Raw genomic sequence first — 15,063 nt, 5'->3', positions numbered from 1 at the left:
GGTGAAAAAGAAAACTGTGAAGAAAACCATTTCCTGAATCAACTGAGTGAAGTTCCAAGTTCCAGCTCTCTCACATTCCTGAATATTTACCAGCATACTCTCAAGCTTGAGCTAAACTTTTCTTGCATAAAGAGCAGCTGTGTAATTTCAGAGAATGGGATTGTTTTGCCTAAATCATCCAGATAATTCAAACAACTCAATTTCTAATAACAATCTGGGCGAGGCTGCCCTGCCCAATAAATGCTCTCTATACTCCCCAGGCCATAGCCGAGTCACACCCAGCTTAGCCAGGAGATGACAGTGTCCGCTAGCAAGGAAACACGCCGTTATTGTTAAGTGATAAGTGCAACCGCCAGCCAACGCTCCCTGGCTCTCTGTTCCTCGAGTTTATTCCTGTTTCCCGAGGGCGCTTTCAACTTTTGATTTTTCGACGATGTCTCCTTTCCCCGAAAGCATCTAAGAGCTGCCCTAAAGCCTTCAGCCCCTTCCCCCAATACCGCACTCTGCTTAGAGCCCGTAGGCCTGTCCAGTAAAGTTATTTAAAATAAAAAGCGTAACAGAAGATGTCCAAGCAGGAAGAGAAAAAGAATACCGCAGGAACTGGGTTAGTGTCGGAACGTGCCATTCGTTTCGAAGGGAGGAGAGTCCCAGGTGCGAATTGTATCACGGGTCTGAAGTCACTTACCGGACCTCCATTCGTCAGGGCCTGAGTACATAAAACACCAAAGACCGGGCGGAGCACAGGAGGGGACGAGAGGCCGGGAGTGGAGCCTGGCAGGGCCGGCAGGCGTGAAGCGCGTCCCCCGTGAGCTCCGGTGGTGCGGCCCGAGGCGGCCGCGGCGGGGAGGCGGGAGGCGCAGGGCTGCGGCACAGAGGGCAGCATGGCGTACCCCGGGCACCCTGGCGCCGGCGGCGGCTTCTACGCAGGCGGGGTGAGTGCTGCACGCCCGGGCTCGCGGCCGGGGTGCGACCCCTGGACGCCGGGGGCGCCGAGAGGCCACACGTGGCGACTCCGCCGGGGCGGCTCCCGGGCGCCCCCGCCCTGCCAGCCGCTTCGCCCCGGGCCCCTGCCGACCGGCCTCTGTCTCCAGCGCCTTCTTTCCCTCTGTCCCTTCTCCCCCCGGCTGGCTGCGCGGGGCCGGGGCGCGGGTGGTTTTGACCCAAGAAGCCCACCCTGTGACTCCCGGATCCGCGGCGTGAAATCGTGCACTTGGGGAGTTGCCTTCCTCTCCGCCTTCCCTGAGAGCAACAGCCATTTTAATCTAGAATGGTCCTGCGGTCCACTTCTCCCTCTCTGAAAGAAAGTGGGAAAAACAGGAAAGTCAGGGAAAGTCCGTTAGAGTCAAAGACCTCCGGGAGGAAGGCCGCCTCGCCCTGCGTCAGGGATGCGAGTCGTCGTGGGAACTGTTTCCAAAAGAGAAAGTTCCCTCGCCTTGACACACCTCACCCCTCCCGAGGCTACACCTGTCTCAAAACGCTTTAAAAATACCGTAAACGCTAGAAAAATGTAAGTTGCATGCCCAGGTTGCGTTTATCTCAGTAGCCTGCGGGTTAATGGGGATTTGTAAAGTTGCTTCACTTACGCTGATGTCACTGTCAAGACTACTCATTTTGATCCTAGCTGCCGGTTTTTAAATTATAACGGGGTGAGAATGGGAGAAAGGGGAGGAGTGATTGCAGGTAGAGAGTTCCCGGTGGCAAACGACTGACAGCGAAGGCCTGGCAATTGCCTGGCTTTGCATGAGGCACTCAGTGGTGAAAGAATAAAACTTCGTCAGCGGAATGATGCATTTGTTTCCTTTCTTACAGTATGGAGGGGCTCCCGGAGGGCCTGCGTTTCCCGGACAAACTCAGGATCCGCTGTATGGTTACTTTGCTGCTGTAGCTGGACAGGTTAGCTTTTCCCTTTAACATTAAAGGACTGTCAGATTCTACATTTGTATTAACCTTTGTTATAGTGGCATAGAGAAACAGCCTTTCCTCTGGAAAAGAATTCCTTTGCTTCTGCACAAGAAAAAAAAAAAAAGAGAAGTTCATAGGCAGTTACTTATTTTTGAATATTCAGAACAAATTAGGACAAAGGGTTCCTCGTGTTTAAGTTACATTCAGAACTAAACTTGTAATTGAATTAGGGTCAGATTCAATAAAACAGGCTAGTATAAATGTGCTTTGAAGATATGTACGGTAGAAAGATGTCTTTAGAACTGAATTGTCAGGGTCCATAGTGGTTTCCAGAGAAGAAATACCAGATCTGCTGAACATTAAACCCTTCTTTGTACAATTAAAAGCATGTAGTACTAGTAATTCTGTAGCCAGATTCTAGGGGACACTTTCTTTGGGTAGAGTTTGATTGTTAATCAGTTACCCCCTTAGGAAATAGGTATTTATGGTAAAAACCCACCAGCTTCAAAATAAGAAAGGTACTATATTCTTACTATCAAGAAGTTAATCTTCTGAACAGTTTAGTTCCTCTTTGATGCAGATGCTGTTACTAGGTCAGCTCTTCCTTGTCCTTATCAGGTGTTGTGGTCTGTTGACCCAGAGAGAGAATTAAGGTCAGCACCCCAAGACCATTCACTTCTTTACATTCTAAGTCATATGACAGGCGGTCGTGCATCTTGAGGGAGGCCCCTTCCCCAGCTCCCAGGTCAGTGAATGTATATGGTAAATATACTGTTGGTATAACCCAAACATGTCCAGAGGGGGTGTTTGTGCTTATGAATTCAGCTTAGCTTTGTTTTAATCAAAAGCTAGAAATAACACAATCTTAATGTGAAAATGCCTTAGACTATTATGGAATAACAACCTACAACCACCTTTTAGAATAGCACTCTAAGAAATACCATTTGAGAAACACTGGAAAATTGAGTCTAAAACTGAAAGAGCTGCCCCTTACGTATCTGCTTCATCTGTTAGTGATCAGTATCTTTGAAACCACAAGACAGGGCAAAGCTCAAGACTTCTTATTCTTAGATTGCCTGTGCCTGCAGCCGTGTAAGTGACCCCCCCTGCTTAGCTTTCAGCAGCCCTGGCCTGCAGCAGCATGCCCATCGTTTTTCACATTATTGATCATGCCTCTCGTCTAGAACATATAATAGTCATGGACTTGAGGATTGAGGTATTTTATTTTAAAATCCCTAAAAGTAACATGTATCTAGTTCTGACCTAGGTCAGCTAGTGAATAAGCATGGGGAACCTCTGTCTCCCAGGTATAATCGTGATCCAAATAAACAATTCATTACATCATAAGCAAAGGTGATCACAGAGGACGCTTTCTGTGGGAACCAGACTTTTCATTTACTGATACCATCTGTGTACCCTGCTTTCCACACACCCCGACGAAAAAAAAAGGCTAGAAAGAGTAATAAGACTTTTAATCAACTGCATAAATAATTTTACTTTAAAATGCTTGCTTTGGCAGATTCCTAGCTCAGACTGAGAGTAGTTCAAGACAGAAACTAGTTTTATTTATACATTTAAAAATATCATGTCTCAGTGGAAGAAACTGAATTCACCTCACTGTTTTATTAAAAGAGGAATCTTATACTTGAGAACATTTATGCCAAGTCTAATTCAGAAATTTAGTATTACCAATACCTTTTCATCATTTCCACTAAAGTATAGGTGTAAGCAGCTTTCAGACTTGGTTAATTCTTGTGTAATGATTATTTAAAATAAAGCCTGAAATTGAATGCCCACTTTACCTAGGTATTAAGAAATGTGTTTTTTGTTTATGGCCCTAATTATACATTTGCAGAAGAGGCCCTAACAATTTGTCTTTCTTTCTGTCATTAAATTGTTATGGGAAGTAGAGTGAGGAAAAAGAATGCCTACTTTTAGCAGGCATCCCTTTAAAAAAAAGTCTCATGCATGATAATATTCATTTTCTTTACCATTATTGCTACACTGAATACTGAATATAAACAAAAAACTAGAAAGTAGAAATCACTATTGTGATTCCTTTTCCTATTTTTTTTTTTAAAGGATGGACAAATAGATGCTGATGAATTGCAGAGATGCCTGACACAGTCGGGCATTGCTGGAGGATACAAACGTAAGTTAGGAGCCCCAGAGTGTCTCTAGAAACACTGTTGTGTTGCATATTTCAGATGTTACTTGTGATTATTATGGCCTTCAAGGAATCTGAGCTTTTCTGATCCAGCAAAGTTAAGAATTTCAAAAGCTGAATTCAGTTGGTTCTTGTGTATTTCAAAATGTTAATTTGGAAACAGTTCTAACTGAATGATTCCACACTACCCACCGATTTAGTGGGTTTCTTGGATTTGGGTTCCATGTATCTGGAACCATTCAAACCAATGACAGTCTATATGGCCTCCTCAGAAAATGAGGTAAGAGTGCTGAAATGAAATCCACCAGGTCAGGTGTCGTTAATGATAGGAGCTAACATTCACTGCTGACTGTTTGCCAAGAGCTTATTCTGTCTCTGAGCCTGGTGGCACTTAGGGCTTTGAGTGGCTGGTCCTGTGCACCTGGTCCCAGAGTGGCCTGTCCTGCATGCCTAGTTCTGAGTAGTTGGTCCTACCCTCCCTTTTCCCCGGTGCCTGGTCCCCAACCCCTAGTCCTCAAGGAGCCAGTTCTGCACTCCTGGTCTCAGCTCCTGGCAGCATGAACGCTCACCTTGACATCCCCCAGGTCTTTCCTCTTTCTACATCAGGCTAAGTAAGACGTGCCCTTCCTAATTTCTAAACTCTTGACAGTAGTCCTCCTTCCTGCCACCCCCCAGTTCCTCACAGACCGCCCCTGTACTTACACCTGCTTCCTGCCTTTTGACTCTGCATGAGCTGCAGAGAGGAAACTCCTGCCAAGATGCTGCATCCCACACATGCCACATGCTTCTCTTCAAATCATGTCTTGACCATGGTAGAGAATAGTGTCTTGGCTAATGTACATGACCTACCAACTTCTCTGCCAGGTGTTAATTGAGACAGGACATCAGATCGAAGCCTCAGCTTCCCAGTAAGCTGTGAATTAGAACACTCTAACTAGGGAATTCCCTGGCGGTCCAGTGGTTAGGACTCAGTGCTTTCACTGCGGTGAGCCCGGGTTTGATCCCTGGTTGGGAACTAAGGTCCCTTAAGAAAAAAAAAAACAAAAAACACTCAAACTAGAATTCACACTTGAGGACCCGTAGTGGCCATTTTTGACTGTTTGATATGGCACAGTTACTAGGTGGCTCTCTTTTTAAACTACTTGCATATCCATTTTTATCATCCTTTGTTTTATGACTTCAGTATCCAATTAAGATTTCCTAGTTGTGGGAATTAATTCAAAAGAGGAACCTATTGCATTTCTGTCATCTACCCTGGTCCTAAAGAAAAGAAGTCCTTTTCTAGACTAGGGTTTTTTTTTTTTTTAAGCTATTGTAGGCAATACATTTAAATCATTAGTTGTTAACCTCAAGCAATTGGAGCTGGTGAACAAAGAAGGTCTAATAGCAGGGTTTACAGAAGTGAACCATGTCACAACATAGACTATTACTCTATACCCTTTCAGTAGAAGAGGTGTGGCCAGTTTTCAAATCGAACAAAGTGGGCAGTATATCCTTGGAGAGCACTCCTTTTAAAAATTTCATTTGAGAAAGCTGCATTTACTAATGATCTTAGATCACTGAGTTATAAAAACGACATATCCTGAATCATCTGGATCATGTGATTGAATTAATTTGCTTGCTATCATCTGGTTGTGGAGGCTGTAATGAACCACAAAACCATCTTGGTTGTGAGATGTCAGAGTGAGTGTTGTAATGCATAAGTTATACAGCCATTGGTCTTTTCAACCCAGCTTCCAAGCCAGAAAGTGCGGACGGACAGGCGCTAGGGGTGGCAGGGGGGATAGAGAAACCTATGGCACCTTCTTAACCGGTTTAAGAGGGAGCAGTCATGCCTAGAGGTGGCGCTGATGAGGGAAGTTGCTCTTTTTTCCTCGAGTGTAGTAGTTGTTCCTCTGTGGTAAGGTTGAGAGAAACTGCAGGTGGGATTTTCCTGCTAGGTCTGTTACGTTGTGGATTTCCACTAGAAGAAAAGTTGTTTGAGGTATTTTAGCGGAATGAACAGGAGAAAGGAGCTAGAGAGTCAAGATAAAATTATAACTAAGATTCTTTTGAAATTATTTAAAATAGGATTAGCATTAGTAAAAGCTCTTTCTGTGGAAAAAGAATACTATTAAAATTGAACAGGAGTTCCTCTCACCCAAACTTATTAGATGTCAGTGTTCTAACTCATTGGAACTGCCCAGAATGGTGACTTTTCTGTTTTGTTTTGTCCACTGCCTACCTCATTCCCTCCCTTCTCAGTCCTCTCACAAAAGAGGACCAGATTTCTGTTCTCCCTGGCAAAGTGCTCTAACCTGTCACTCTCTTCTAAAAATCCTGAGTAGCTCCATGGTGCCCATATAAAACAAAAGCTAGACAGCCTCCCGGGAATTCAGTCTCCTCAGTGATGCAGCCTCATCTAACGGTAATTTCTCCCACTTCCTTTGCCTGTCCGGACTTCACTGCTTCTCTCTTTGCTTATGCAGGTCCCTAGCTCTACATGGCTGCCGCCAGATGTCCCAAACTTTTCTGTTGTTCAAAACTTGGCTTAAATGCTGCTTCTTCTATGAAGTCTTTCTTACCAAGAAGGAGCCTCTCCTCAACATCTGGTAGTTTTGGGTGCCTCCATTATGGCTTACCATCCTCTACCTTGTGCACATGACTTATCTTTAACTTTAGACTGTCAGCTGGGCCAGGTTCCAGTGTCACGTTTGTATTTCCGATGTCCCTGGTACCCTGAGTCCTGCACATAATGAATATTTAATAGGCATTTGGTGAATTAATGAGAATAGAAGACTTCCTAAAATGGAAAAATCATATACCCATATTTGAATTTTGACTTAAGAAAGATTGATATTTACCTAAGGGATTATACATTACTTTTAAGTATCAGTGAAAATCAGAAGAGTCCGTTTAAAAACCATATCCTCCTTAGGCTCTTTGAGAGTGGTATACAGCTTCCTGCATAGGGATGAGAATTCAGTCTCACGTGTTCATTCATTTGGCCAACCAACACATTTCTAACGAACACCTACCACGTGGTAGGTGCTGGGGTCTGCAAGCGCCAACAGTGCCTGGGGAACACAGTGAAAAGCGCTGGGGTAGGTAAAGGGTTTACCTTTTACTGTAAGCTGTGGGGTCACATCAGAGGGGCCAGTAACCCAGACAGAGGTCAGGAAAGTTTCCTTTGCAGAATCGATACCTCAACTGAGGAGAAATGAAAGTTGAGCAGAAGTGATGCAGACCAAGAAGTGAGTGAGGTAGGAAGCTGTGCTCCAGGCAGATAGAACAGTGTGTACCCAGAGATGAGAGGGAGGATGGTTCAATCAAGGAACTGAGAGAAATTGACCAGAGGTAGCTTTTGGGGTTGAATGAACAGTAGGAAAGGAGCTGAACTGAGAAAATATGTGTATGACCTTACATGCCAATTAAGGTGATTGGACTTTATCCTGAGGGCAGTGGAACACCTCCACTGGGTCTTAAGTAGAAGAGCACCTATTTCCCTGGCAGTACGAGAAAGACCAAATTGGGGAGTATGGGTGTGGGGAACGTGGGGAGTCAGGGAAACCAGTTAGGTGGCCCTTGGAGTCAAAGAGATAAGAGAAGTGCTGACTGCACTGGGGATAGGACAGTGGGACTGGAGTTGGATGGATCCTAAGGCTGTTCGGAAGGTGATCAAATGTCAAGGTAGAGGGAATTGTGGACTTTCCCAGGTTTCTGGCTCAGGGGGCTGAGCGGGTAATGGTGTCATTCATAGACCTGGGAGACAGGGACTGGCTGCTTCCTGGCCGCCAAAAGCCTCGCTTTACACCCAAACACAGTTGGCCCTGTCCTGTGGTTGTCAGGCCCTCTGGAGCCGTAGTCCTTACACTGCAGCAGCTGCAGCATCACCTGGAAGGTTTGCTAAAACCAGATTGCCGGGCCCTGCTCTAGCATTTCTCATTAGGATCTGGGGTGAGACCTGAGAATTTGCATCTCTAAACAGGTTTCTGGGCCTGCTGGTCCAGGTTGAACCAGCTGCTTTAATGTAAGTATATATCCCCTGGGGATCTTGTTAAAAGCACAGATCCTGATTTTGTTGGTTTATGTTAAGGGCTGAGATGCTGCAGTTCTAAAAGCTCCCAGGTGAGGAAAAACAGAGTTAATTACAAGGGAACACCCATAAGGCTATCTGCAGATTTCTCTACAGAAGCTTTGCAGGCGGAAGGGAGTGGCATGATATATTCAAAGTCTCCAAAGGGAAAAACCTGCAAACTAGGATACTCTACCCAGCAAGATTATCATTTAGAGTAGGAGAGAGAAAGGATTTCTCAGACAAGCAAAAACTAAAAGAATACAGCAATACAAAACATATCCTAAAAGATATATTGAAAGGTCTTCTTTAAGTAGAAAAGAAGCAAGAATCTATACGAAAGAGAAAAGCACAATTGGAAAGAAAATCATTTAAATAAGCCAGTATCCAGATTAAAAAAAAATCCAAAAAATATTTTTTAAAGCGATGATAACTACAAAGAACAGCAAAAGGATAAACATGAAGATGTAATAGAGGACATCAAAATCATAAAGTGTGGGGGAGGACAGTAAGAAAATGTGGTGTTTTTTTTCAGAATGTATTTGAGCCTATTTGACTATCAGTCTAAAGAAACCAGATATAGTAGTGGGTTAACATACTTGAAAAACAGGGTAACCACAAATCAAAAACATACAGTAGATTCACAAAAAAACAAAAAGAACTGAACACAAGCATAATACAAAAGAAAACCATCTGTTACAAGGCCTGCGCTTGCCCAGTTTTAAGACTGAAGAAAGAGCCCCGAGTCAGCAACAGAGACATCAGTGGTTTAATGGATGGGGGAGCTTATACGTCTGAAGCAAGGTCCTGGAGCAACACCCCACCGTGTGCAGCAGAAGGTGGGCAGGACATGGCAGCAGGCTTCACTCCAGAGGGGAAGGGGAGACTGCCAGTTATAAGGCGGGGTTACCTCAGGTGGGCTCATTCATTACCAGGGAAGCCAGCAGAGGGGCACTCACTGCCCCTTTGATAAGAATTGTCACCAGCTGGGGCCCAGGGCAAGTACGTAGGAATGTCAGCCCTGTGCCTAGGGTATAGGTGATGCAGGCCCTGGTCGGGCAGAGGATGTACAGAGAGCAAGAGAAGAGCCATCCTGAGTGGCCTGACCATACACCATCAAACCACAAAAAGAAAAAAACAAAGAAGAAACAAAAGCTCCCAGGTGATATTAATAACAGCTAGTCCAGGAATCACACTTTGAGTAGAAGAGTGGTCTCAATCTTGACTACTCACTAGAATCATCTGAGAGGCTTTAAAAAAAAAAACAAAACAGTAATGCCTGAGTCCCATAGTCAGATTCTGATTGAATTGTTCTGTGGTGGTGGTGACTATACTTAACAAAAGTTGTTGAGAGCACATCTTAAAACTTCTCACCACACACACAAAAGGTAGCTATGTGAGGTGATGGATGTGTTAATTAACCTCATTATGGTAATCATTTTGCAGTATATACATATAGAAAATCATTACAATGTACACCTTAAACTTACACAATGTTATATGTCAATAATATCTCAATAAAGCTGAAAAAATAATAATAATTGTTCTTTGGTGCAGCCCAGATGTCAGCATCTTTTAAAGCCTCTGGATGATTCTGATAAGCACCCAGGGTTGAGAACCTCTGGTCTCCACTAGAGAGACTTCATACCTCCACACAACTTAAAAATCAGAATGAAGAACCAACCAACTCTCAAAAGTGTAGAAAAGTGTTGCCTCCTCTCACCTCAGAGAACTGTCTCTGTGGATCAGATGGAGGTTGAAGGACCAAAATAGAAACAGTCCCCAAGCTTTTATTTCAGGGTTCCAGGATATGCCAAACAGAGGAATCTATTAAAAGTAGAAAACCTATAGTTTGCAGTGTTTGGAGACATTACAGTAATAAGAGTTAGCTTAGTTGTGTTTTAAATTCACTTTTGTTAGAGATAAAAATGAAGCTAGTAATAGCTGTAAAAAAAGTTAATTCTTTGTGCATCTTAACAAACTCGTCAAATTTATGCTAGCTTTGCCCACGTGACCCTTGTCACTTCTTTCTAGTTTTACAGCTTCTTTGTACCTCAGAACCCTTCCTCAAAGTCATTGGTAAGGTGCAAGGAATTCTTTATTTTTAATTTGTCAATGCTTAGAGTACCAGTAGGCCATTAACCAATAAGTGTATTCTAGTTTGGTTGTCTAAGTGAGGTATGGAAATGCCCTCAGAACACCCTTGAACTGTAAGTAAACTAAAAAGGTTTCTGAACAGTGGCCATCACTAAGTGGGTCATCAGGTCTTAGTCCAGAATGCTCTTGTTTAACGCACAATTCTCGCAAGTGTATTTATCTTATCGTCTATGAAAAGAGGCCATAGGCTGTTTGGGGTAGGAAGTGACCATTCAGTGTATGACATTAAAGGGAAAAGAAAGAAAAACATGATCAGACTCAGAACTAGCAAACCAGCTAGAGTCCATTGTGAGTTGGAACAAAGCAAACTAACCCTCCCATTCACCATGGTGGATGATAATACATTGTGGTTCATTATGGTGAATTGAACTCACTATATTACAGTTTCAAAGGCAAGAAAGAATATAATACCTTTTAAAAACTATGTTATAGAAAAGTTTAAGCTTATCCAAAAACAGAGGTAATTATACAGTGAACTCCTGTATACCCATCACTCAGCTTCAACAGTTATCAGTGTGTTGCCATTCTTGTTTTATCTATAATCCTGCCCATGTTCTTTTAAAGCAAATTCCAGATTTCTTAACATTTATTCCACCTACAAATAACTTCAGTGTATACTTTTCTTAAAGATAAGGACATTTTTTCCCCCAATTTCAAAACCATAAATCACACCTAAAAATATTAACAGTACGATGCAAAACTTTTTTAAAAGATTTCTATTAAAGTTGTTAAAATTAAATTTGGGTTCTCGAAGGAATCCTATCTAGCTGGAAAAAAAAATCTACTTCAAAGCTCCATGAATTTAGTTCCATGTAGACTGAGGAGCATGTAAAAATAAAAGTGTATAAATAATCACATTCCTAATTAATTTGAATGTATCCAATGTAATGTGAATTTTTGAAATTGTATTAATATGTATGTACTTTTCTTGATTTAACAGCTTTTAACCTGGAGACTTGCCGGCTTATGGTTTCAATGCTGGATGTATCCTTTACCTTGATTGTGGCCTAGAGTTATTTTTTCTGGATAAAAAAAAAAAATCCTTCCTGAAGGAATTCATCTAAGGATTAATACTCGGTAAACACAAAGTGACAAATGACCACAAAAAAAGATTTCTCAAATCATTAGCTTTCAAGATGGTATTTGGTGTGAAAAAGGAAGGAAGTTTAGTAAGTAGAACATTCGTTATTTAAGAATTTGAGGAAGCATCAAAGACAAACAAGTATAGAAACCGGAGCAGTCAGGGAGGCTTTTTCACCGTGACATTAATTGCCCTGCATGATTCAAACCTGGCCTTCAAGCAATGGGATTTTTCACACCACAGTTCTTAGACTAGTTTAGCTAGTGCTGATGGTATAGTTCTTTCATCCCACCTCATTTTCCAGAAGTGAAAACAGTGGGTCTGGGAGGGCTTACCAAGGGAGTGTTAGGGCTAAAGAGGACCCTGGACAGAAGGACAAGCAGCATAGCCTGGGCCACCCAGAAAGTGCAGCCCAGTTTGGTTGTTACAGGTGGCTCACAATGGTCTCGTTATTTCCTTGTAATCACATCATATCAATTATCTTTTTCCCCAGGGGAAATAGGTACTCGGAGCTTTTTCTCCATAGGCCCTTTTTATTATATCATTAGTCTCTTGTCCTATCATGTCCAAAAGAATGTATAACATTTTTAACTTTTTCAGCAGAAAGAATATTAAATTCCCTTATCCTTGATCTTTGATTTAATCATTAGAAAATGTTGCAAAATAAAGATGTGCTAATCCTTGATTACAGTTCAGAGAGATATGTCAGGCACAATGGGTTTCAACGAGTTTAAAGAACTCTGGGCTGTACTAAACGGCTGGAGACAACACTTTATCAGTTTTGACAGCGACAGGAGTGGAACAGTGGATCCCCAGGAATTGCAGAAGGCCCTAACAACAATGGGTGGGTATGACTGACTCCACCTCTCTGTTCATTGGGAGAAGTAATTTTTTTTTTTAATTTCTAAAACTGAGTGCTAACATGAAGGTGGTTTCTATTTGTAGAAGTAGTGCATATTCGTAATTTAAATGAGCCCTCTCAGTCCTAAAAATTTGGGGGGGGCTTGATTATTTTTAACGGTCTTTTTGTAATCCTTGATTTTTTTTTTTTTTTTTTTTTGCTGGATGATTTTTCTCCCTTTCAGGATTTAGGTTGAGTCCCCAGGCTGTGAATTCAATTGCAAAACGATATAGCACCAATGGAAAGATCACCTTCGATGATTACATCGCCTGCTGCGTCAAGCTGCGAGCTCTAACAGGTGTGTCCTTTGAGATCACTATTAAGCATGTCTGGCAGAATAACTTCTCTCAGAAATTTTTTTCACATTACTAAGTAATCTGCTGTTAAAATAATCCTAACTAAATTCCCTGGTGGTCCAGTGGTGAGGACTCCATGCTCTCACTGCTGAGGGCCCAGGTTCCATCCTTGGTCGGGGAACTAAGATCCCCCAAGCCAGTGGCCTGGCCAAAAAAAATCCTAATTAAACTTTACTAAAATGTTTCAAAACATAACAAACGAACTGATACGTTTTTGATCAGAGTATGAGCAATATTCTGTGATTTCTCCCTAGAATATGAAATACTTGAAAAAAGTGAAATTACCCATTGGTAGCTCTTTCCTATTTCCTCCTGTTGGAAGATTTAAAATCGTGGTCTCTGTTTCAGACGTCCTTCTTAAATGTAGCTGTATCAATAATCTCTACATTTCTCTCCCCTCTATTCTTTTTCTTTCTCTTGTATTTTTTTTCTGGTTTCATTCCTCTCTTTAGCTTTTTACCCTTTTTAATATCTGGTTTTATGATTTTTTTTCATCCTGACAAGTTTGAGGGTGGATTTTTTTATTAAAGTAAATCCTTTTCATTTACTAGGACACAGCTCAAATGGGTAGAATATCTGATCACAGCTGTTTGTCATATTAAGGACTCCATCCATCTATTTCCTAATTAAGCAATATCTATGTTATTAAGAAGTCAGAAATTCTGTGCTTCCATCACAATTAAGGAATGGTCTCGGAAGTCAGTGCAGCTTTTACTGACTTTGGGATGAGGTGTTTCCTTCCAGCTCCATATTGAGAAAGACAGTTGGCCAACTTCTGCATGTTGTGTTACTTGGTTGCATATTAAATCTATTCATATTGGTACAGTTGTTTTTTTTGCTTTGGTCTTTTGTTTATGCTGGCTGGTTGTACAATTTAAATGTTACCGCATTTTGAACCCAGTGCCAACATAATTAACTATTATAATTTCAGATAAGATGCTTAAAAAAAAAACTAATAAATTTTACTGTGGTGTTTTACAGACAGCTTTCGAAGACGGGATACTGCTCAGCAAGGTGTTGTGAATTTTCCGTATGATGATGTAAGTTTCAGTAAATTTGGAACTGACAAAATACAAAAATGCACATATTTTCGGTTTAGCAGTTGCTGCAGTTATGAGTACACTTTAAAAAGGCTTGTGTGTAAACATGTTTATGTCTTCTGCTTAAAGGTGTGTTCTCTTCAGTGTGCATTAACTTCTCAGGTGCCAGTCCCACTCTGTTTCCAAGGACGGAGAGGTGGCCTGTAGAGCAGAAAGTCCATAGGCTTTGGCCTCAGAAGGGCCACTTGAGGAATATCTGAACGTCCTGACCCAAGTTCCATTTTCCCTGAAAGAGGGGTAATCAGCGTGGCCTTGCAGGAATGCTGCAGGAATTAGCAGTGCCCAGGGCCTCACTGGTGTTGGAAGAATGCAAAGAAAACTGAGAGCAAAGGCAGAGTCTATTGCTGTGTGTTTGGTGGTGAAGCAAACATTTCACAGCAAATACTGATGCTTCTACACTGAGGTTTCTGATTTGCAAGGGAAGGGTCAGATATTCTGTTTCTGTGCATCCATATACTGGCACGCTAGAATTTATTTTAATAAAGCAGATTTCAAGGGAATAAACCGTTTTAAAGGCAGTCTGGTAGAATAGTGGGGTAAGACTGAAGTTCTGAAGTTCCCCATGGGTTAGAATGGTATAAACTGTACTGTTACTTGTATTTGTAAGTAGGTGCCTTTGATCATGACCATGTCTAGAGTAAGATATTATTTGGAATTTAAATAATTCTTTGTCCATTGGGGTACGATGAGCTTCTTGTAAGAAGCTTTGACGTGAGAAACCCATTGGGTTTTATATTAGACTGCTTCCTTCAAAAAATGAACCTTTCCACTCATCATTTACTCCTATTTTGAAAAGGATTTTTTTTAATCCACAATTCAAATGAGAATACCGAAAGGTAAGCTGCCTAAAAATAAGCTAGGGTGTATTCTGTGTTCTGAGGTCTGCAGTGTAACGCTGATTTTTCTCTTTCAGTTCATTCAATGCGTCATGAGTGTTTAAATCAGGAAGAAGACCTATGAAGATAATCCACATTCATTCCGACTGGAGTTCTCCTTTGCTCTTTGCCTTCAGTAATTGTGTGCAAACTTACACAGCCACTTCTCCTTAACAGCTGTTGTAAAGGTTTATTACTTTATGTACAACTGAATTTTTTAGTTTTGATAATATATTCTTTGGAATGTTATTAATATCAGATCCGGTCAGTTAAACACCATTTAGAACTTCCTTGAGCCATTGTTAATCATGCCTTATTTTCTTGCTAAGCCTCTTTTATGTAAATTTAAGTGTGCAAATTGTTTAAGGCACATTATGTATTTTTCATTGTAAGCTACTAAAACCTTTTCATCAGACTACCGCTGTTGTCGTCCCTCTTTTAGAAGGGCTTTTACATGGTATTGAAAGCTT

The 15,063-nt window shown here is 41.7% G+C and overlaps 1 protein-coding gene and 1 long non-coding RNA gene across 2 annotated transcripts in view; one reads left to right on the top strand and one right to left on the bottom strand.

Moving 5' to 3' along the window:
* Positions 1 to 1,000, bottom strand: part of LOC136794852 (uncharacterized) — a 209,151-nt gene extending 208,151 nt beyond the window's left edge. Inside the window, exon 1 of the long non-coding RNA XR_010842210.1 lies at positions 686 to 1,000. This is a non-coding gene — a long non-coding RNA (uncharacterized lncRNA). The remainder of the gene's footprint in view (positions 1 to 685) is intronic.
* SRI (sorcin) lies at positions 750 to 15,011 on the top strand. The gene is made up of 8 exons (XM_059073890.2): positions 750 to 932; positions 1,810 to 1,893; positions 3,985 to 4,054; positions 11,221 to 11,264; positions 12,058 to 12,205; positions 12,447 to 12,560; positions 13,600 to 13,658; positions 14,632 to 15,011. The coding sequence occupies exons 1-8, from the start codon at positions 882 to 884 to the stop codon at positions 14,656 to 14,658; spliced, it is 597 nt and encodes a 198-aa protein (XP_058929873.1). The 5' UTR covers positions 750 to 881; the 3' UTR covers positions 14,659 to 15,011.
* Positions 15,012 to 15,063: the final 52 nt, after the last annotated feature.

The sequence above is a fragment of the Kogia breviceps genome, chromosome 9 (genome assembly GCF_026419965.1).
Source record: "Kogia breviceps isolate mKogBre1 chromosome 9, mKogBre1 haplotype 1, whole genome shotgun sequence".
In the NCBI taxonomy this organism is placed as follows: domain Eukaryota; kingdom Metazoa; phylum Chordata; class Mammalia; order Artiodactyla; family Physeteridae; genus Kogia; species Kogia breviceps.
This window is presented reverse-complemented; position numbering and strand designations above follow the sequence as displayed.

Bases quoted from the DNA above. Each gene is read 5' to 3' on its own strand.
- SRI (XM_059073890.2), top strand. From the start codon at position 882: ATGGCGTACCCCGGGCACCCTGGCGCCGGCGGCGGCTTCTACGCAGGC. The intron at 1,894-3,984 runs GTTAGCTTTTCC...TTTTTTTTAAAG, and splicing joins TTGCTGCTGTAGCTGGACAG to GATGGACAAATAGATGCTGA. The intron at 4,055-11,220 runs GTAAGTTAGGAG...TTGATTTAACAG, and splicing joins CATTGCTGGAGGATACAAAC to CTTTTAACCTGGAGACTTGC.